We start from the raw sequence: 23,370 nt of genomic DNA on the forward strand, positions 1-23,370 counted from the left end.
TCTCTCTGGGCCTGATTCACAGCCCCCTCAGCAGTCAGTGTTGGGTCACTGCGCCTGCAGCCGCAGCAGTCAGTGCTGGGTCGCCACGGCAACCCAGCGCTGATTGCAGGACTGACTTCCGGTTTATTGAGCCCCCGGTTATGACAGACACAGGGTTTTTATATATTAGGATGTGGCATTGACTTAATACATAGTTGTCTGATTAAGACAAATGACATTAGGAAAAAGTAAACATGCATTCAGAGCATTACATTTCAACATTAAAGCATTAAAAAGCTCAAGAAGGTAAACAAGTGAATTTTTGGCAAACTCATCTCTTAAAAAAAGTCATTGTGTAAATGCATCATTAAATCTAAATAAAACTGTTGTCAGAAGATCAAGAGAAACCATCCTATATAATAAAAGCCCAGTGACCAAAACGGCGGAATGGCCAGAGACCAGAATGACCACATTCTTCACCCTGGCTGGCCCTGTCCCCCAGCGAGCGGTTAGAGGCGATCAGGCAGGCAGGAGAGCAGTTAGGGAGGATCAGGCAGGCAGGCAGAGGCGGTTAGGAGCGATCAGGCAGGCAGATGAGTGTTAGGGGTGATCAGGCAGGTAGGCATAGTGGTTACGGGTAACCAGGCAGGCTGGTGAGTGGTTAGGGATGATCAGGCAGGCAAGTTGAGTGGTTAGGGGTGATCAGGCAGGCAGGCAGGCAAGCAGTTAGGAACCAGTGGTCCCAGATTGCAAGAGGAATGTCCAACTGCCAGTTTAGGCTCGATCCACAGGGATCTCTGTGGGATTGGGCCTAAACCAGCAGTCGGACATCCCCCAAAAGGTCCTGGATTGAGAGAGGGAGCAGGCCAGGCTGAGGGGCCCCGTTTTCCACCTCCTGTGCACAAATTTTGTGCACTGGGCCTCTCTAGTTAATAGAGAAAATCTAACCACCAGCCTATTCATCTACCAAAGGTGTTTGCAGTTGGACATTAATAGCATTGCATCAAATTCTCTAAATGAAGGATTGTTGAGAGAGCATCCAGAACTGCAGTGGAAGGACTGGGAACAAGTCCTATTAACAGCATAAGACAGTGATGACGAACCTATGACATGCGTGTCAGAGGTGACACGTGAACTCATTTTTTTGGTTGATTTTTCTTTGTTAAATGGCATTTAAATATATAAAATAAAATATAAGTCTTTGTTTTACCATGGTTGCAAATATCAAAAAATTTCTATATGTGACACGGCACCAGAGTTAAGTTAGGGTTTTTCAAAATGCTGACATGCCAAGCTCAAAAGGTTCGCCATCACTGGCATAAAAGCCACAGAGTGAATACACTAGCAGTGGGGGCTATGGTGATAACTGATCTAATCTGTCTTTGAAACAACTGTGAATAACCTTTATCATTTAAAGGCAATAAGATAATAGAATAACTTTGTATTACGGTTTCCTCTGGACTTGTTTGAGAAACCCAGACTGAAGTCACAAATCAAAAAGAAAAGGAAGTCTTGGTAGTCTTTGGCAAGTTTGCTGCTTGCTAGGAAATGGCTCTGGAGCTTGGCATGACCACAAAGACTCCTCAGCCAGGTGAGCAAGCAGAGCTCGAGATACTAGAAAAGGCGGCAGCTTGTATTGCTCAACGAAGCAGGTGCGCTCTGCACACCAGACAAAGGCAGGCAGTGTTGTCATTGCCTTATCTGTTCCAATGTGAGATTTGGATCTATAATCATTGAAGAAATTAATCTGAGGTCCTTTATTTAAATTTATTTCTAATGTGGAAAAGAAAAATACCTTCTTTATACTTACTTTCAATATCAGTGTTTAAATGTCTCTTACTTTTAATTACTGGCTAGTTAAAAAAGATGTGATTTTATAATAAACTATTGAAGTAGATTATGTTCTTCAGTGGATACATTAAAACAGATTTTTAATATATATATTTTTATTGATTTCAGAGAGGAAGGGAGAGAGAGAGAGAGAAAGAAACATCAATGATAATAGAGAATCATTGATTGGCTGCCTTCTGCATACCCCCCTCCCCGCCCCCCAATACTGGGGATCAAGCCCAATACCCAGGCATATGCCCTTGTTCAGAATCGAACCTGGGACCTTTCAGTCCACAGACCGACACTCTGTCCACCGAGCCAAACCAGCTAGGGCTAAAATAGATTTTTGAATGATGGCAGTAAGAGTGTCCTTGAAAAGTCTAGACTACTAAGATAAAATTGTCCTGCTAGAAAGGTCTTAGAAATATTTTTTATCTTATCAAAGATGACATCTGTATATCTTTGTCTCCTTGTATAATTTTGCTCAACCAAAAAAACAAAAAAAAACAATGTCCCACTAAATAAGTTATAGCTAACCTCATTTTTTTAGGTCTAATTACAGTTCACTTTGGAGTCTTACTTTATTTCATATTCTAAATTGTATACCTTATACATGTTGTGTTCAGATGCTGCTTTTTTCTTTAAGATATGTTTATCTAAAAAAGTGTATTTTATTTTCCTATGTAAGTTAGAGTTTATTGCTAAACTAGCTACAAAATCACTGACAAGTCATGTTATGTTGACCAAACAGGAAGGAATGTATAAACTGAAACCATTTTAAACTAATTTCCCCTCTGGGGCATTTGAAGGTAAACATACAGAAGTGGTTCTCGTCCCATGGCCCTGACTCATTGCAAGGTTAGATGTCAGTCATCATAAGAAAGGGACAACATCCTTGTATCATCCAGCCAAGCTAGTGTAATATCAAGCCAGCACCCCCTGAACAAGCCAGCACCCCCTGAACAAGCCAGCACCCCTGAACAAGCCAGCAGTGCCACCGTCCTTCATTGAGGGGTGTCTGAGGGCAGGTCACGTGTGGCAAAAGAAAGGACAGGCCGAACCTTAAGACCAACTGATATTGTCATCGAATTTAATTGGCTTTTCTTAAACCCCTCCCTACCCAATCTTGGGGGGAACAGGTGGCCTAATGAACTCCTGGAAACGCCGCTGGTGTGTCCTGAAGGACGAGACCTTCCTGTGGTTCCGCTCCAAGCAGGAGGCCCTCAAGCAAGGCTGGCTCCACAAGAAAGGCGGCGGCTCCTCCACGCTGTCCAGGAGGAACTGGAAGAGGCGCTGGTTCGTCCTGCGCCAGTCCAAGCTGATGTACTTTGAAAACGACAGCGAGGAGAAACTCAAGGGCACCGTGGAAATCCGGACGGCAAAGTAGGTTGATGAGCCTTGGATGTGGCCCAGTGGGTGGTGCTCTGGGGCAGCTGGATCATCTGTGCTGGTGCCTACAAAGCCAGCCTGTGTGAGTTCGCTGCGGCAGGGGGCTGTAATAGGGGTCGAGTGCGTCCCAACCATTCACTTCAGTGGCGTGCTTGATGAGGAAACGAGGGGAAGGACTTCATCGTGAACAGGTCACTTCCTGTGGTTACATTCAAACATTTGGTTCTCGTTTGTAGAACCAAACGAGAGATCAAATGAACTCCTAAAGTCATGAGTCCTGAAAACTCATGAAACTAGCCCACTAGAGCCATGATTGGTTGTTTGCAGGGATCCTGGTTGAACGATTGGCTGAGAATCTCTTTATCATTCTTTTATTGGTCAACATACCACTTTCAATTCTCGTACACTCCCAGCTGTGCCAACAGATTGCAGAATTGGGAGCCGACTGCCAATCTGGAGGTGTTTTTATGTTTTGGGGTTTTTTTTTGTCCTGTGTTGTTTTAAAGATATAGTTGACATATCAGTTATATAGCATTATATCAGTTTCAGGTACACAACCTAGAGATTTGGTATTTGTATATATTGCAAAATGATTATCAGCCCATAGTTAGGTATTTTTTCTTGTGATAAGAACTTTTAAGATCTACTTTCTTAACAGCTTTCAAAATATGCAATATGTGTTATTGACGATAGTCACCATGCTGTACATTGCATTCCTTCAGCTTATTTATTTTATAACAGAGTTTTTACTTTTGACCATCCTCACCCATTTTTTTTGTACTTGGTGATCACCTTCCCCACATGAGGTGGTTTTTGAAATGAAGCATTTGTCTTCTACTCATGGTGGCTATATACCATCTTCTTTCTCAGCAGTGAGCGAAGCAGAGCTGGTCTTTGAACCCAAGAAGACCCCTTTCTCTGTCGCCCTCTTGGTGCAAAGCATTTGAGCGCCTATTATTTTTGTTAAAAATTAAGTAAGGTTTTTCAGCCCTAGCCGGTTTGGCTCAGTGGAAAGAGCATTGTCCTATGGACCGAAGGGTCTCAGGTTCGATTCCTGTCAACAGCACTTACCTCGGTTACAGGCTCAATCCTTGGCCCTAGTCAGGACTTGTGCAGGAGGCCACCATTCGATGTGTCTCTCTCGCATCAGTGTTTCTCTCTCTGTCTGTGCCATCCCTTCCACTCTCTTTAAAAATAAATGGAAAAATATCCTCGAGGTGAGGATTTAACAACAATAAATACATAAATACATACATACATACATACATTACATACATACATACATACAGTGTTTCCAAATCCCCTTTGTAAAAAAAAAAAAAAGTAAGATTTTCAGAAAATGTTGGAGTTATGGGCAGCTGGAAACTGGATGCTAAGCATAAAATTTGTTTAGCATGACCTGTGGCCATACCCCACTTGAGCAACCTCATGTATTTAGAAAACTGGTAATATAAGCTTAGAGAGATCAAATGAACTCCTAAAGTCATGAGTCCTGAAAATAATCATCCAGCCTGATCAGCTTTAGAAAGTGATTCATGAAAAAGTGGAACGTTAAACAAGAAGAGGAAAGGGTTTGGGGTATTTACAGACAGATAATGAAATGCAGACAGCAGAGGGCTGGACTTCTCCGGGCTGCCTCTGGGCTGCGTTCATTGTAGGAGCCCATGCTCTGTTTGAACCTGAATCCCCCAAGCAGTTTTCACAGATGGCACAGCTCTTTGCCTCATGCAGTCCTCCCTCAGCCCTGTAGGCCATGATGTTCCTCTTTATTCACCCCGTAGGAGGGGGGCCCACTGATGCCAGGAAGCTGCGAGAAGCATGTGGGTCGTGGTCTTGGGTTTTACACTTTGTATGTTATGTTGTATGTTCCTTTCTCACCTCACTCTGCTGCTTAATAAAGTCCTGTTCCTCGGATATTTGTAAAAGTTTCAGACTTGAGGAAATGTTAGCTCTTAGCCATTTCTGTCACAGGCTCTAGAGCAGTGGTTCTCAACCTGTAGGTCACAACCCCTTTGTCGTTCGAACGACCCTTTCAGTTGGTGCCAGTTCTCTACCCTCAGGGGTCGCCTAAGACCATCCTGCGTATCAGAAATTTACATTATGATTCATAACAGTAGCAACATTACAGTTATGAAGTAGCAACGAAAATAATTTTATGGTTGGGGTCACAACATGAGGAACTAACTGTATTTAAAGCCCAGAAGGTTGAGAACCACTCCTCTAGAGGCAGGGCATGAGTTGTTAGGGTTTCACCATATTAGGATTCTTTATTAAGATTAAGATTTTTTATTTCCTATTTTGAAATGTTTTATTATAGAAAACTCCAGTCACATGCCAGAAGAAGAATATAATGAAATCCATGCACTCACTGCCCAGCTGTTAGCAGTTACCCACCATGGCCATAGTGTTTCGTTCATAACCCCACCCCACACTGCTCCCCTTACAAACTGCATTCTGTAAAGCAGCTTCCTGACATCCTGTAATGTCCTCTGTAAATATTTTAGTATACACTTGAAGATTAAGGCTCTTTTTAATATATCATCATGATCTTATTGTAACATTTAAAAATAACATTCACTCCTTATCATTTAAACTCGAATCATTGTTCAGATTTCCCCGGTCTTCTTATAAATGAAGTGTTCTTGATGGTTTGGGTTGGTTTATCTCTTCATATTAGAATCCCAGTAAGGCTTATAATTTTCAGACAGATCTCTCAAGTCCATTAATGTATAAATTCCCCCTCCATCTTCCTTTCCCGTACTACCTATTATTGAAGATGCTACCTCATTTATCCTGTAGTTTCCAGACCACATTTCTTGTTGACCGTGGTCTTGATAACGTCATCTTACCCCATCTCCAAAGGCAAGCCCAGGGTCCCACCCGCAGAGGGCTCCCGCCTGTGTTTTCTGATGTTTCCCAGGACTTAGGACCACGCCTTGTAGCGTCTTACCCCCTCAGCACTCGAGGTTGCCGACTGAGTTCCTGTGGGGCAAAGTGGCTAATCCAGGACGGCCTGTCGGGACAGCTTTGCCTGGGGATTATCCTCCTGCTCCAGGCTCCTGGCTGGTCCCTCCCCACTGCTCACTCTCACCTGCCACTTGGAAGAGGCATCCCAGACCACTCTGTAAAGACTCATCTTCTTGTTTAATATTTTATCTCATCTCAGTGATTCTATCTATAAGGTTATCCATTTATTTTTTTCTATCCAGTCTGACTGTTTAGTTTTGTAGATGTAAAATAAATCTTGTACTGTGAATAGTTGTACTATTCCAGTTATCAAAGCAAGCTGGCTTTATCCCCAAGATCCCTCTTCAAATATTGCCCTCCCTGGGCCAATCCTTACTCGGCTGGTGTTTTATCTGAATGTTGTTAGCCCCGTCCACCGACTTGAAACCTCTAGGGCTGTTTAGGGAGTGTTGGGATGACACCTCAATCCTGCTCTTGGCCCCCAAATCCCCATGGAAACAATGACGCTGTGTCAGGTTGAGTACAGCAGAGGTGTCAGCCAAGGCCTCGAACCCCAGCGGAAGCTGTGATGAACCGGGAAAGAACTTTGGCCAGCCCGGCCCCCTATGGGGGTCCTTCCATTGAAGAGCTGTGAGAGGAACCACAGGAAGGGAAGGCCCGAGTGAGGCTGCTGCCCCAGCCATCTGGGGCCTGAGCAGGGCCAGGCCTTGTGAGGCCAGTGTGAGAGGAGAGAGGCCCCTCCCTAGAGAAAACTAGGAAACAGTCCTTCTGCCCGCCTCTGCAGGAGAGAGGAGTCTGGCTCCCCCTAGAGGCCGCATGAGGCTTAAATAGGTGTCCAGCTCAGTCATCAGTTTGGTGAAATTGCTTTTCTCACTAATTGCTAAGAATTCTGTGTTCCTGACTTGCTATTGGCACTTTTTCCCCCTGCAGAGAGATCATCGATAACACTAGCAAAGAGAACGGGATTGATATCATTATGGCCGATAGGACCTTCCACCTGATCGCCGAGTCCCCCGAAGATGCCAGGTAAGGCGGGCGCTGTGGCATCCACCTCACTGTAACTACCTCCTCACTCCTGCACAGACCTGGGCGTCACCAGATCACTGCTTACCCACTGGCTCTGAAAAGATCTGATTGATTTCTCAGTGGCATCTTTCTGTTAGGATGGGTGAAGGACTGTTGAGTCATAAGAGACTGCTGTGCTTGTCCCCTGGGGAATTCTTCGCTGAGCAGACCTGTCCACGTACAACACCCCGTTCAGGATTCCCAGCTTCGAGTGCCACCTGCCGGACCCCTGTCATCCCAGCTTAGGTGTTTAGTGTCACCAGCAGCCTGTGTAAACCGCAGCTACCCCAGCTGAGAGCCCGGCCTCCCGGAGCTTCTGAGCTCTGAAAGGGAACAGCTGGTGTTTGCTGAAGGATTGAAGAGGCAGGAGCATCAACCACCGGCTCTTTAGACGGATGAGAGTGCAGTGACATTTGGAAGGTGTTTAGTCTTGATACGGAAGAATTCAGTAGGGTAGAAGAGACAGTTAACACGTAGAGAATTTTAGTACAGTGAGGCCTTGACTTACGAGTTTAATTCGTTCCGTGACGGAGCTCGTAACTCAAATTACCCGTATGTCAAATCATAAAGTGAATGAGTGAGACACGTGATGCTGGGCTGATGTGGCGTTCACTGTGACATTCGCTGTGCCAACTAGCGGTGGGGTATCTGAAGCTGGCTCGTAACCCGAATTTTAGCTCAAAACTCAAAGCAAAAAATCGGCCGAGAGATGGCTCGTATCTCGAAAAACTTGTTGGTCGGGACACTCGTAAGTCAAGGCCCCACTGTATTTCAGGCTGTATTCTAAAGTCTGTAGGGTGAGGCTGGCGATCTCTGTCATCCACTCTGAGCAACGCCAGAGAAGACCTTCCAGTTTATGAGGGTCAGGCCGTATTCTAAAGTCTGTAGGGTGTGGCTGGCGATCTCTGTCATCCACTCTGCGCAACGCCAGAGAAGACCTTCCAGTTTATGAGGGTGACATCCTTCAGCCGACATTCTTCCCTTTCCAGCTCACAAATCACAGCTCTGCCCTTTGAACGCTTCTGTGTTGACACAACACCATGGCGAAAGGCATGAAGGGCAAAGAAAACACTAGTAGTTCTTCCCCCCGGGACAACCTGCCACCCTGCCGCTGGATTACAGGCTCAGCACTTGGCAGCTGCCCGGTTTGTTTTGTGCCATGATGAACCTGCTAAATTTAACATTTGGAATATTTTAGCCAAGGACTTTTTCCCCTGACCAGTGGAACGCATTTTTTAAAGTTTCTTTCAAAGCCCAAGTTACTCTGTACTGATTGAAAACTTGGCAGATTTTGTTTCTTTGATGTGTGCATGTGCATGCGTGCATGCGTGCGTGCGAGAGAGAGAGAGAGATCCCTGTGGCCTCCATCTTGCATGTATGTGTTTTTAGTGTTTAATTTGGGATATTTTTGAGCTTCTTCATAAAACGATGACTGCAGTCTTGCCTCTGGGTTAACCAGAGTCAGTGAAGCAAATTGATGTTGGAAGTTTCCGTGTCTCCCTATGTATGTTGAGTCTGTATATGTTGAGTATTTTCAAGCGCATGGTCACATTTTTCTTCTGCAGGAATCCCAGGTGATAGATTTTAGTGCTTTTCTATAATTCACATGGCTTGTCTACATATAGGTGCTACTGTTTTACTTAAATCTCCATGTGTGTTAAGTACTTTCTCCTCTGACTTATTTAGTAGGAGTATGTATGTATGTCTTTTTTCAGTTACAGTTTACATTTCATATTACTTTGTCTTACTTTCAGGTGTACAGCATACTGGTTAGACAGTCATGTACTTTACAGAGGGTCCCCTGATATTTCCAGTACTATTCGCCCCCCACAGGAGAAGGGCGTCCTAGCATCTCTCCTGTTTGGTCCCGCTCACATTTTGTAGCTTAATAAATGTTGGATAGATGGACAGACAGAGGGATAGTCATGGTCATTTTCCTTAAGCATGTATTGAATTTCTAGTTACATCATAACCTTTGTTCTGCTTGACTTTCCTGGGGTTGGCATGTTTTCCTTTATTATCTGATTCTGGTGGAAATGAGGAAACTCTTCCAAAATGAAGATAGGAGAGTTCTCTGATCAAAATAAATGTCCATTTTCAACTTCAAGCAACATTTTCTATTTCCAGCTCTCCTGTGGTTTTCCTCCGGGTGGTTGGGAACCCCATCCTGGGGGTGAGGAGGGAAACTGGACTTCAAGTGCCCATTCTGAGAAGGCCCTACATTACTGGCCTTCTCACCTTGCAGTTTACTTTTCAAAAGTGAAAAAGCACTTGAACATTCCCAGGCTTTAAATAATCTCTTCAATCAGGATTTTTCACAGAATGTTCTGGGTAGAGCAGAGGGTTTCACGTTTCCTGCCAATTTCTCTAGGAACTCATGGTCGTTGTTAAATGTCTGTAAAGGTCTCTGGGACTTGGAGGGAAGCCCTCCCAATGATCTGAAATTGCAACCGCTGGACTGGCGGGTACTTTGGCTCCTTCTCTCAACTTTGCTCCTTGGTGGTGGGAAACCCCATTTGCCCCGACGTGTAAGCAAGTTAATAGCACCATTGGTCGGAGGCCCAGTCGTTCTCCTCCATGTATAAGGGCATTGCTGTGTGCAGATCCAGAGATTGGCCACTGCTGACAGCTGCCCTCTCCTTCCCACAGCCAGTGGTTCAGCGTGCTGAGTCAGGTCCACGCGTCCACGGACCAGGAGATCCGGGAGATGCACGATGAGCAGGCAAACCCCCAGAATGCTGTGGTGAGTGAGCATCCGTGGGGTGGAGGTGATGCCCCGAGGGAGGCGAGGGAGCTGGGAATTTCTAGGCAATCTTTATTTTTAAAAGAACAGTGTAGTAATTAAAGATTAAAATAGGAATATTCTGGCTAAAAAATCATACATAAGAACAGAATAAATTATACACTAGAAGTAGTAACAAGCCATTAAAAGAACAACAACAAAAAAAATCCCAATTTTTACCAAATCATGGGAGCACATTACACTTTTATTACCAGGACTTCGTGGATGTTGAATGGCATTCTGTCTGCGTCTGTCCCAGACACATATACAGAACCATAGAAATCTTATTTTAGAAATAAAGTCTTATCTTTTCGTAAGAAAAACTTAACATCAAAGTTTCTTAGCAGAATAAATGTAAAATTTAGTGACAGATCTTAGTCTAAATTAGAACACTTGTATTATCAAAAGAAGTTCGTAGACACTCCTCGCTGAAGGCACTTCAAGGAAAAGACAGAAAGATTAATTTATAATTTTTTTAATCAGTGACCTGTAGAATCTGCCCTGCCTGGAAGCTGTCTGTACTCACTAAATACCTTCCTTGGGTAACTATCATGTTGCAGTTTACACAAAAAGGAGCCTTTCGCTGGCCTGCTTGGAGGGTCGTGACCTGGGGGTCTTACGGTAAAGAGCTCTGTACCTGAATGGTTCTCTCACGCTCTCTACTTTCTGCTCCATCTGTTCCAGGGCACGCTGGACGTGGGGCTCATCGATTCCGTGTGCGCCTCCGACAGCCCCGACAGGTGAGCTCAGAAGTGACTTTTAACACAAGTAGTTGGTTACCTGCATACGCTCACATCTCTCTCTGCTTTTTTGGACCACCTTCCTCTGTATGGGGCTGTGAGAATGCTCTAAGCCGCATGTTCCCACCGGGTCAACCTCAGCAATCCACAGTCTTCGTTCCTGGTACCCAGTTTTACATCATCTGAAAGTTTTCCTCTTCGTGTCTCTGTGGGAGTGCTGGGGGAGATAGTGAAAACCTAATGTAGACAGTCCATTAAAACAATAAAAAACACATGTTATTGGAGAAATAGTCTTTATTTGGAAACAGCACAAACTCAGGATATACAGGAGGAAAATGCCTACGCAGGAAAACAGTGTTTTTGCACATTTTTCCAGAAAGGGTGTAGCTCCCCTTCCTAAACTTAATAATGAATTCAAGACTGTTTTTTAATATTTTTATTGATTTCAGAGAGGAAGGGAGAGGGAGAGAGAGATAGAAACGTCAAAGCTCAGAATCATTTGATCAGCTGCCTCCTGCACGCTCCCCACTGGAGATCGAGTCCACAACCCAGGCATGTGCCCTTGACCAGAATCTAACTCAGGACCCTCCAGTCCACAGGCTGATGCTCTATCCACTGAACCACGTCAACTAGGCCTGAATTCAAAAGATTTTGATTGGCATTTATATGTAGAGTATTAATAAATTAAACCAGATGCATTTCTTTTCCTTAACGTTTCTACCTTATCTGCACCTTCAGAGTAGCATGCTGTTGGTTTTGGTTTTTGAAGGCATATCGTCTTCAGAGATGGTCTCAGAAGTCCTTGTCCCAGTGACCTCTGCCTTTATCATCTCTGGTTTTCTTTGCTGTTTGTGAATTCTGAGTAAGAATCAAATCAGCTTCTACCTTCAGCAACAGCTTTAGAAAGCGAAATGTATTCAAATTGACAACAAAACTAGTGTCCACTAGGCAGCATCTGAGTTTTGGAGCGTCCATCGCCCTGTTGACGAAGGCTCTCCTGGACCATAGGTCCTTGTTTTGGCTCCACCCTGCGCCTTCCCACACCTGGCTCAGGAACCTGCCACACGTGTGTCAGGCCAGTCAATACCCAGAATCCACATTCTTACTCTGACGGTGGCATTCTGCCTCATCAGTGTCTGTCTGCTCCCAGCCCTTTCATTCCCTCAGGCTGGGCCTGTGAGCCATGCTTAGAACTTCCGTCTCTGCTCCGGCTTGCTCCTCCTCCACTGCCCACCTTTCTCCCTTCCCAACTATAGACAAATCTTTATTGCTAAGGAGCACCTGTCTTTATCTGCCTGCTACACTCTTGTTAATCTTCCTCCCTTTTCCTTGAACTTTCACTGCTGCTAACTACAGTGAACTTGCAAGACAGGCAGTCACTAGCTGACACGGTTAGATAGAGGAATTGGTATGAGCAAGGACCTGTGAGAGGCTCCAGGCACTGAGAGGAAAAAAGTAAATTTCCATTATTATGTTACCCCTGACTGGGAAATGAGCCCTTGTTAGATTGCTTTGAAAACGGGCACAGTGGCTTTTTGTACCTGGCATAATGAAGTGTATCAGATATTCCGTTTACGCCTTTTTACTGATCTTCTTCTAGTACTGGTGTCTGACATTTCATTACCGACCCACAGAAATATTATCCAGGGCAGGACCCAGAGGCAGGAAGAAATTTACTTTGGAGAGGCATCAAAACAAAATTTTCCCCCACGGTCACCTTAGGTAGCCTTCCCGGAAGCCAGTTGCATCTGGAAAGTTTTGCATGAAGACATGTGTTCCCTTCCAGGGCCCTCAGAATGTGTCGCTCCCAGTGAAAAGGTTAACGGTGCATAAAATAAATCCTGCGGAAATGAGCAAGGCCTGCCGTCCTTACCGTAAAATACAAGTAGCGCGGCCGTTTCTGTCCCCATTGACCCATAAGTCCGGAGAAAGGCATGCAGCCCTGGTTCACTCAGAGGGGATGCTCACTGTCCAGCTAAGAGGCTTTGCTCCCTTCTCGCCCTGTCGCTCAGGCCCAACTCATTTGTGATCATCACGGCCAACCGGGTCCTGCACTGCAACGCCGACACGCCGGAGGAGATGCACCACTGGATCACGCTGCTGCAGCGGTCCAAGGGCGACACCCGGGTGGAGGGCCAGGAATTCATCGTCAGAGGTGACTGCCAGCGACGCGTCCCTTTTTCCCGGACTCCTGCTTTCACGTGCATGGGTGTCTGCGGTATTTCCATTTGAGCAGCTTTCCCCAGCCATGTACTGGCTAAACATAGACAGAAACGGCCATGGTCCTTCCTAACAAATCATCTGTAAGCGTCGCGCAGATGATTACCTGGCGTTTGGCGCTTCTCCTCCCAGCTCTCGATTAACACCCTCCTCTTGCTCTGCAGGGTGGCTGCACAAAGAAGTCAAGAACAGCCCGAAGATGTCTTCACTGAAGCTGAAGAAGCGGTGGTTTGTGCTCACCCACAACTCCCTGGATTACTACAAGAGCTCGGAGAAGAACGCCCTGAAGCTGGGCACCCTGGTCCTCAACAGCCTCTGCTCGGTCGTCCCCCCGGACGAGAAGGTTTTCAAAGAGACAGGTAACTGGGGCCGTGTGCCGGCAGCGAGCGGGGCCGAAACAGCGCATCAACTCCTAGGAGTTCTGGGTCTGCTCGGAGCAAAGCAATGAGATTCCTACCAAGAGCGTGTGTGTTTTTGTGGGGGGGGGGGGGCCGGGGGGGGGGGGCAGCTCTTTTCTGGCTGACTTATCTTCTGAGGCTGTCTGTGCTTAGCTATGTGAACAGTTAGTATTTAAACCATCGTAAAGAGGTCTTGATGGATGGAGTTGCAGAAAGAGTCTTCTGAGGACAGTAGCATGTTAAGCCCATGAAGACTGTCCTACAGGAAGTTTTATTTCTATTGGCTTGAGTTTCGTTGTTTTTATCATTGTGCCACGAGAGTCAGAACGCAATTCTGCCGGTGAATGTAACTCAAATAAAATAGAGGGTAGGCTTAGTTTTTTTCTTTTCAGTATTATACAAAATAGCTCTAGGCTTATTTTGATTTTTGTCGCTAGTTGTGATTTTGTGCTCCTTTAAAAATATAGCTACTCCATGTAAAAAATACTAGTATGTTTTTAGTGAGTTACTCTATTCCAAGTTACAGCTTGTTTTGAGCACAGAAACGGCTTACTTATTAGCACAGGTGTCTTCAAGGGAGAGTCTGAGAAGGGAGAGGAGAACAGGGAGGGAGAAGGCTGTGGACAGTTTTCTCTCTGTTCAAAGAGCCATGAAAGGGGCTTAGTTTAAGGATTTTTCATCCAGATCAAATATTACAATTTGCACATTTAATTCTGGGTTTCTTAGTTTATGTCTGTCTTCCTGCCTCACTGTGAATTCCTCCTGTCTTTTGGATCTCTAGGTACCCAGTGCAGGGCCAGGCACCTGTCCGAGTTCAGCAGTGGTTATTGAATTAAACAATTAAAGGGGCTCAGGTGGAGATGACGTAGGCTGGATTCCTGGGACTCCAATGCAGGAGTGTGGCCTTGGCCGCAGAGGTCAGCGCTGATGTGTGTGCGATGCGTCTGTTACAGGCTACTGGAACGTCACCGTGTACGGACGCAAGCACTGCTATCGCCTCTACACAAAGCTGCTCAACGAGGCCACCCGGTGGTCCAGCGCCATTCAGAATGTGACGGACACCAAGGCCCCCATCGACACGCCCACCCAGCAGCTGATTCAGGACATCAAGGTAGGGTGGACCCGAGCCCACCTGGTGGTTCAGTCGCTCCCAGGTTGTCACCTTTAGGACATCAAGGCATCAGCATTAGTCAAGCTCCATTTTTATTCCGTAATCAGAGCTAACTCTTGGTGAATTTTGTGTTTGCGTAGCCCTGCCTTTAGGAACCTAAATGTGAGATTTTAGGCGAAATTTCATGCTAAAATATTTTATCTTTACGGAGTGTTTGATGTTGCTGTTCAGGCAGACCTGACTGCTGGCTTCTAGGCAGAGGGACGGTGGTCTGTGGTTTGGAGTTAGGTTCCCCATCACAGTGGCGGGAATTGCGTTGGGAACGACATGCTATGCCAAAGGTGCGACTTCAGCCCTCAGTTGGGGACCTTCTAGGAGTAACACGGTAATTCTTCTCTTAACTATGTACAGTGTCTAGACCAGTGATGGCGACCTATGACACGTGTGTCAGAGGTGACACGCGAGCTCATTTTTTTTGGTTGATTTTTCTTTGTTAAATGGCATTTAAATGTATAAAATAAATATCAAAAATATAAGTCTTTGTTTTACTATGGTTGCAAATATCAAAAAAATTCTATATGCTGCTCAGTAAGTGTGTGTTGAGTGAATGAGCACACAATGAAATGGCCGTCGTGCATGAGGATTATTGCGCTCTTCGTCCTGGGAGGGAGGGAGACATTGGGTGTTCAGGTTGCATTGCTCACCCAGCTGGTCCCTGGTGCAGACCCAGGTCAAAGAATTATTTTGACTGCTGTTCCTCCATGTTGTCCATGCAGACAAATTCCCAACACGAAGGAAAGAGCTGGAGCTGATTCTAAAATGAGAGTGAGACGGGTATTTATTTACTGATTAGTTGGCCCAGCTGGAGTGGCTCAGTTGGTTGAGCTTCATGCGCTGCACCAAAAGGTTGCCGGTTTGATTCTGGGTCAGGGCACGTAACTGGGTTGCGGGTTCAATCCCCGATCAGAGCACGTATGGAAGGCAGCCAGTCGATGTTTCTCTCTCACATCAATGATGTTTCTCTCTCTCCTCTCTCCCCCTTCTTCTCTCTAAGCATGTCCTCAAGTGAGGATTTTGAAAACAAGGAAGTTAGCACATTGGATGGAGGAGGCAAACTCAGCCTTTGCACACGTGGAAAAGGGTCTCATGTCAGTAGTATGTTAATGACCCACCAAATTCAAGTCAGCCTCTTGGTATCAAAGTTATCTGTTTCCTGGGTGCTGGAAGCTAAATTCCACCAAGTGTGTTATTATCCAAGACTCTGCAAAGCTTTCTGTGGAGCCCAGGATACTAATAACTTTATTTCTAGCCTTAAAAAAATTTTTTTTGAAGCTGTCTTTTAGATCGGAGTTAAAAAATGCGCATATTCAGCTGAACTTTCTCTTCCAAGCTTTATCTAGTCTTATAGTCTCTTAATTAATTTGAAATCAGGCATTCAAAGAGTAATAGAATTTTCCAAATGTGAAACCATGCTTTTCAAAAAACTAGACAAGCTGCCCTAATTAAGTCCATACCACTTTGTTTTTAAGTAAGTAAAGTTTTTCCTACTTTTAATAGGGTGTTACTGACAAAGTTTCATAGTGGAAATGGAATTACCAGGGTAGAGCGACTCATTGGCTCTCCTCCAACTCTTCTGTGTATTTAAAGTCATAAAAGTGACTGGCTGTTTCGCATCCCATATGAACATTTTAGGAGCATAAATACATGATGAATTTCTGTGAGCAGATCTCTTAAATTTCAAGAGTGAGAGAGAAGGCAGGCACATGGAAAGACAGTCTCGCTACTCCTGTAGCCTTCAGGTAGAGAGAGAATACGAAAGACAAAGAATTAGCAACATGCATTTTAAAATGAATTATAGGCCAAGGTACATGGTTTGGCTAAGCGACAGCTAAATAATTAGCAAGAGAACTTTAAATTCATGCTTTAAGTCTGCATCATTTCAGAGGGAAACTTTTAAATAACATGGGAGCGTATATGCGTATGAAATGAAGAGAAAGAGCGATGTAAGGCAACGTGTGGTTGTGGCTTGTCTGCAGACACAGACTGGGGTCTCTTCGGGCTTCCAGTTACTAATGCTGGGTTTCCACCACCTCCCTGGGTGTGTTGGACGGTGTAGACTTTGGAAACACATTGGTGTGTAGGAGAACACAGATGCGATAATGTTTTTGGCTATGCGTTGGCTTGCTTTGTTTTCCAGGAGAACTGCCTGAACTCGGACGTCGTGGAGCAGATTTACAAGCGGAACCCCATCCTCCGGCACACCCACCACCCGCTGCACTCCCCGCTGCTGCCCCTGCCCTACGGAGACATCAACCTCAACCGTGAGTCCCCGGGCCACCCGCTCCAGGCACTGGTCCTGCTTCCCCGTTAACTCTTTCGCTGCATCAGCATCCCATGGTTGTAGTGGTGCGAGGACTGTCGTACTAGAGGGAAGAACTTTAAAGGAATCAGAAAATGCCAGCAGTCCCATCCACGCACTCAGTCACCTTAATATCACCAAGAATGAATACTACAGTCTTTGTTCCGATTGTGGAACCAATTGGCAACAGACCAACTTTTTAAGTAAGAATGTTGTACAATAAAATAATTGAACTACATAACAAGACAGTTATGTAGTTATATAATTCATAAAGTTATAACTTACAGAACATAACTTGCCCCCGTAGTTTTTATTATTATTGATTTGAGAGAGAGAGAGAGACATAGACATTGATCATTTGCCTCCTGCACATGCCCCAGCCAGGGATCGACCTGCAACCTGGGTCGAACGAACCCATGTACAGGACGATGCTCCAACCAACTGAGCCACCCAGCCAGGGCACCCTTCTGTGTTTTAACAGCTTTTTCCAGCCAATTCAAAGGTACAGAGACTCTAGTGAGCACTGCGTCATGACGTAGCCATCTGTCCCCGCTCCTTCCTCTCATCTGCTGCTCACATCATCCTTCTTAGACCCCCTGGCGTGACCCCTGTTGGTCTTCTGTGTTTTAACAGCTTTTTCCAGCCGATTCGAAGGTACAGAGACTCTAGTGAGCACTGTGTCATGACATAGCCGTCTGTCCCCGCTCCTTCCTCTCATCTGCTGCTCACATCATCCTTCTTAGACCCCCTGGCGTGACCCCTGTTGGTTTGCTTTCCCCAGTGCTCAAGGACAAAGGCTACACCACCCTGCAGGACGAAGCCATCAAGATCTTCAACTCCCTGCAGCAGCTGGAGTCCATGTCCGACCCCATTCCCATCATCCAGGGCATCCTCCAGACGGGGCACGACCTGCGCCCGCTGCGCGACGAGCTGTACTGCCAGCTCATCAAGCAGACCAACAAGGTGCCGCACCCGGGCAGCGCCGGCAACCTGTGCAGCTGGCAGATCCTGACGTGCCTGAGCTGCGCCTTCCTGCCCAGCCGCGGCATCCTCAAGTACCTCAAGTTCCACCTGAAAAGGTACGAGCTGAAGATAGGTACCGTAACATTTCACTGGCATGCGGGATCCGAAAAACAAAATGAACAAGCAAACAAAACAGAGACAGAGGCATAGACACAGAACAAACCGACGGTTGCCAGAAAGGGGGGTGGGGGGACGCTGAGTGACAAAGGTGAAGGGATTGAGAAGTACATATTGGTAGCTACACAGTAGTCAGGGGATGTAAAGTACAGCCTAGGAAATACAATCACTAATATTGTGATAATTATAAATGGTGTCAGGTGGGTACCGGACTTACAAGGGGAGGAGGGATCACTTTGTAAGGTATATAAATGTCTAACTACTAAGCTGTACTCCTGAAACGAGTAAAATATTGATGTGCACTATAATTTAAACATTTAAAAATGATTTTTAATGAGGAAAAGGTATGAGATGGCCTGGGCGGAGCTGTTCACAGTGTGATGGACTGTGGTTCGGATCCAGAGGACCCCCACCTAGTGGGGTCAGGGACTCCGGGTCAGACCGGTGGGTCGCTGACGTGAGCTCAGAGGGAGCACAGATAGCATTCGTCTCTCTAAGCCACAAAGGCTGCGTCAGGGACCAGGCCACTTCAGTGTAGTTTCCATTGTGTCAGAGGACATTGGATACACTTAATTACTACAGCCAGATAGAGATAGAAAGCCCCCCAGACTTGGGTACTCGTTCCAGATGAAACACTGGTAGAAACAGCCTGGTTTCGATTCTGATTACCTGAGGAAAACCATTTTCACAGGACAGCCTGAGGCAGGACTCTCTCAAATGCAACAGCCCTGCAGAGGTGGAAGGTGCTTCCAGGCAAACACTGGCTTTTGGGGTTGTTGTTGTTGTTTGTATTTAAACTGAACCTACACAGGCTGTGCTGGGCCCCTGCCGGGAAGTGGCTGGTGTTTGCTCCATTCACCACCAGGTGCCTGCCCGCCACCCCGAAGCAGCCCAGCTGCCAGCAGCCCAGCCGTCCCCAGTCTGGCAATTAACAGTTGGTACTTGTCTCCTAGGATACGGGAACAGTTTCCAGGAACCGAGATGGAAAAATACGCCCTCTTCGTTTACGAATCTCTTAAGAAAACCAAGTGCAGAGAGTTTGTGCCTTCCCGCGATGAGATAGAAGCTCTGATCCACAGGCAGGAGATGACGTCCATGGTGTACTGCCACGGCGGGGGCTCCTGCAAGATCACCATTAACTCCCACACCACGGCCGGGGAGGTGAGGGCCGCCCGCCTCGCATCCCGTGTGATGCCTGATGCCGACTTGCTCAAGTCAGGAAAGTGGTGCACAGTCAGATCCACTGTCGTGCCAGGTTGTGATTTGCGTAGTGCAGCTGCTCCGTAAACACAGGAACAAACGTAACTTGCAACCAGCCACAGTATAAAGAGTTGAAAATAGGTCCTGAAGATGAGTAGAGACACCAAATCAGAGTGCCAGTGGATCTGAGACAATCCCAGTTCTGCTGACCTGACGAGCAGTGGAGTGTCGCTTAGGGATTGTAGCCCTGACTCGGGCTGTCCACTTCTGCAATGAGGTGTTGATATTTCCACATGAATATCTAGAATGTTCACTCAGGTGAACACCTTTTCTTTTCATTGTTTTCTGTTTTCTTCTCTCTCCTTTAACATTTAAATAAAGCCCAAAATCATCTTGTGTACAAGATAGATCGGTGGAAGTCACTGTTGTGTCTCGCAGGTTTTTTGGGGTTTCTTTTTTAAGTTTTATAAGAGTTTATTTGAGTCAAACTGACAACATGCTGGGGGCCAAGACCACGTGCGCTCTCTCTTGGAGTTTTTGAAGCACAGGGCTTCCGTTAATGCGCTTTTCCTCTTTATGTGGGTTTGTAAGTCATTGGCCCAACATCTGCCCCTACCTGTGTTCTTTTGCCAAGAAAGAGCCAATAAAACTGGTTTCAAGAGAAACAGCACCTTTGGAATTCTGGGTGGGCACACAGGACAGTTTTGGGAGGCTCTTTGGACCCTAGCTTTTGCTGGCACCCCCCTCCGAGTTCCCAGGAAGGTGCATTCTAGAAGCACAGTTCTGGGCGCTGACGGCCTCGGGCGTGTCTTGCAGGTGGTGGAGAAGCTGATCAGAGGCCTGGCCATGGAGGACAGCAGGAACATGTTTGCCCTGTTTGAGTCCAATGGACACGTCGACAAGGCCATCGAGAGCCGGACCATCGTAGCCGATGTGCTAGCGAAGTTTGAAAAGTAAGTTCCTTCTTCCTGAAGTGCCAGCCAAGTAACTAAAAGCAACTAAGAACAAGAGTGGGGGACTTGGACTTCCATTTCCAGCCTCAGTGTGCACTGGAGTTTGTTTGATTTTATCTCTGTTGAAGCTTACTTGGCTTTTCATCTCTGCGGGCTGATTTTTTGATTCCTAGATAAAGCCACTGTCTGAGAGATGATTCAGTTTGTCATTGCTCCTTTGCCCCATCCCTCCCGTCCCCTCTTTTACTCATTGCTTTGGGAATCCTGACTCGTAGGTTTTCACTTGTGCATTAGCCGTGAAACGGGGCTAGCAGATGCAAGCCAACTAGAACTCTCTATCTCTCTTGGAACTCTAATTTTGACCTGTGCCTCTTCTATCCCTTTAATGGCAGAAAAGAATATTCCTGTTCCATATGAACATGGCCTGTTATAAATGTTGTAGTTTATTTGAGGGTTGGGAATGAAGAAATCGTTTTGGTTTCTTTCCTTTCTGTGGATTCAGCATAATGCTTAGCTAGCACTAACTAGACCGGGGCACTCGGAAAATACTTGTTAGCACAGTTTAGTTGAAGGCTGCCTGTTTGCTCTGTTAAAGTGAGACCCGGATGAAAGCATGGCTTCCAGCTCTGGTTCAGTAGAATCACGAGGGTCTCTGATAAGCCTCGCTCTTATTGTTTTCTCGCTCTCTCCCTCCTCATCTGCCCACTGAGCATGGACAGGACCTCTGCATCCTTACAGAGAATAAGCCGTCCATGTACAGTCAGCCCCCAGTGGGTCACCCAAGCCTGCCTCTCGTTTTGCTTCCTGAGTCTCTCTTGACTTCTGTCTGTAGGCTGGCTGCCACCTCCGAGGTGGGCGACCTGCCCTGGAAATTCTACTTCAAGCTTTACTGCTTCCTGGACACGGACAATGTGCCGAAAGACAGCGTGGAATTCGCGTTTATGTTTGAACAGGTAAAGGAACTTTTTTTAAAATATATTTTTTATTGATTTCGGAAAGGAAGGGAGAGGGAGAGAGAGAATAAAACAACAAAAACATCAATGATGAGAGAGAATCATCAATGGGCTGCCTCCTGCAGGCCCCTTACTGGGGATCCAACCCACAACCCAGGCATGTGCCCTGACTGGTAATTGAACTGGGACCTTCTGGTTCATTGGTCAATGCTCAACTACTGCCCAGGCTAAAAGGAACTTTTAGACACAGATTCCTTTATCAGAGGGCAGGGGTGAAACCCATTACTACTACCTTTGTAAATTAACTGCTAATCCTTAGAAATTCAGCATGGTAGTCAACTTCCCCGCATGGACAGAGCCGGCTGCTTGTAGATGAAACTTATACCCATTTTAGTTGAACTCCTGGGCCAGGAACTGTTCCAGTTGGGCTGAGAGACAATCAGGAATAAAATACACATGTTAGATGGTATCCGTGCTAGGGAAGCAGCGAAGCGGGTCAGGGTACCATTGTCATTGAGAGAAATCTGATGGAGGAGGGCGTGAGCCAGGCGGGCATCCCGTGTCTGCCCCTAACGCTGTGACCGCTCCTTTCAGGCCCACGAAGCTGTCATCCACGGCCACTACCCGGCCCCCGAAGAAAACCTCCAGGTGCTGGCGGCCCTGCGGCTGCAGTACCTGCAGGGGGACTACTCGCTGCACAGCACCGTCCCGCCCCTCGAGGAGGTGTACTCCCTGCAGAGGCTCAAGGCCCGCATCAGCCAGGCCACCAAAAGCTGCGCCCCGTGTGAGCGGCAGCGGCGGACCAGCTTCCTGGAGGGGACGCTCAGGCGGAGCTTCCGCACGGGCACGGGCGCCGTGGTCCGGCAGAAGGCGGAGGAGGAGCAGATGCTGGACATGTGGATCAAGGAGGAGGTCTCCGCTGCTCGCGCCAGCATCATCGACAAGTGGAAGAAGTTTCAGGGGATGAGCCAGGAGCAGGCCATGGCCAAGTACATGGCCGTGATCAAGGAGTGGCCTGGCTACGGGTCCACGCTCTTTGACGTGGAGGTGAGAGCCGGCTGTTGGGTGGGCGGTGGCTGCTCCAGGGACCAGGCTGTGTCCGGGGACATAGATCAGTGCGCCCATGGCCAAGTGCGCACGGAGGGAGGATGGGTCGGAACACTGCTCCCTTTTACCCTCTTTTCTTAGAGCCCCCAAATTTTACCCTTAACACACCCACCCACTAAAGGTTTTTTTTTTCTTCTTTATAGTAAATGCTTTTTTAATAATAGGAGTGAGTGAAAAATTAGGATGTCACCTATTCTGAAATAACTTCTTTCTTATGGAAGCTACAGATCCAATAAAAAGTGCTGGTAGAAATGCATTGTAAAATTTTTTTTAAAAAAATTAGAACTATGTATTCAAAACTTTGGATATACTTGGATTATTTTACCTTTTTCATTTTTCCCCCGTGACTATTTTTAGGGAAGAATTTCTGTTTTATAATTGGAATCTAGCCATTGAATTTTTCTCTTTTGTTAACGTAGACCATTTATTAAAAATAACAAAAATACCTTACTGATGGTTTAGATCCAGGCTTGGCCAACTGCAACCTGAGGGCCAAATCATGCCTGCCTCTTTTTTTTTTTTTTTTTTTTAATATACTTTCATTGATTTTCTACAGAGAGGAAGGGAGAGGGACAGAGGGTCAGAAACATCGAACAGCTGCCTCCTGCACACACCCCACCGGGGATGCGCCAGCAACTGCGGTACATGCCCCTGACCAGAATCGAACCCGGGACCCCCCCAGTCCGCAGGCCGACACTCCATCCACTGAGCCAAACCGGCCAGGGCTGCCTTTTTTTTTTTAAATAAAGTTTTATGGGAACATAGCCATGCTTTATATATCTTTGGCCACTTTCACATTAAAGTGGCCGAACTGAGTGGCTGTGGGAGAGACCGTGTAGCCAATAATCCTGAAATATTTACTGTCTGTCCCTTAACATAAGCTTACCAGTCCTGGGTCCAGATGGGCTTCCATTTTTCTTACCACAATTCAGGATGTTATCTGATAACCTTTAAGTGAGAGTGTAAACATCTAAAGATTGATTTTATATTTCAAGATCCCTTCATGGCTTTTCATGGGATGCTGTCTTTGGTTTGGTTGGTTGGTTGGTTGATTGGATTATGTTGGTTTTTGAGGATAAATCAGGTCCTTTGTCCAAGTGGCTCCTCTTGGTGTCACTCGTGTGTGTGCTGGTGTCACTGTACTGGTTCGGATCAGCCCCTGTTGTTTTCCCTACCC

General features: G+C 46.3%; 1 protein-coding gene across 1 annotated transcript in view; it reads left to right on the forward strand.

Moving 5' to 3' along the window:
* Positions 1–23,370, forward strand: part of MYO10 (myosin X) — a 210,158-nt gene that overhangs the window by 183,432 nt on the left and 3,356 nt on the right. The window contains 13 exon segments of the mRNA XM_006769445.2: positions 2,949–3,192; positions 7,096–7,191; positions 9,880–9,973; positions 10,697–10,752; positions 12,765–12,907; positions 13,137–13,331; positions 14,324–14,481; positions 16,679–16,802; positions 17,622–17,919; positions 18,934–19,141; positions 19,997–20,133; positions 20,966–21,086; positions 21,681–22,133. Of these exon segments, the coding sequence (XP_006769508.1) occupies positions 2,949–3,192; positions 7,096–7,191; positions 9,880–9,973; positions 10,697–10,752; positions 12,765–12,907; positions 13,137–13,331; positions 14,324–14,481; positions 16,679–16,802; positions 17,622–17,919; positions 18,934–19,141; positions 19,997–20,133; positions 20,966–21,086; positions 21,681–22,133 (2,327 nt within the window).

The sequence above is a fragment of the Myotis davidii genome, unplaced genomic scaffold, assembly GCF_000327345.1.
Source record: "Myotis davidii unplaced genomic scaffold, ASM32734v1 scaffold143, whole genome shotgun sequence".
NCBI classification, from domain to species: domain Eukaryota; kingdom Metazoa; phylum Chordata; class Mammalia; order Chiroptera; family Vespertilionidae; genus Myotis; species Myotis davidii.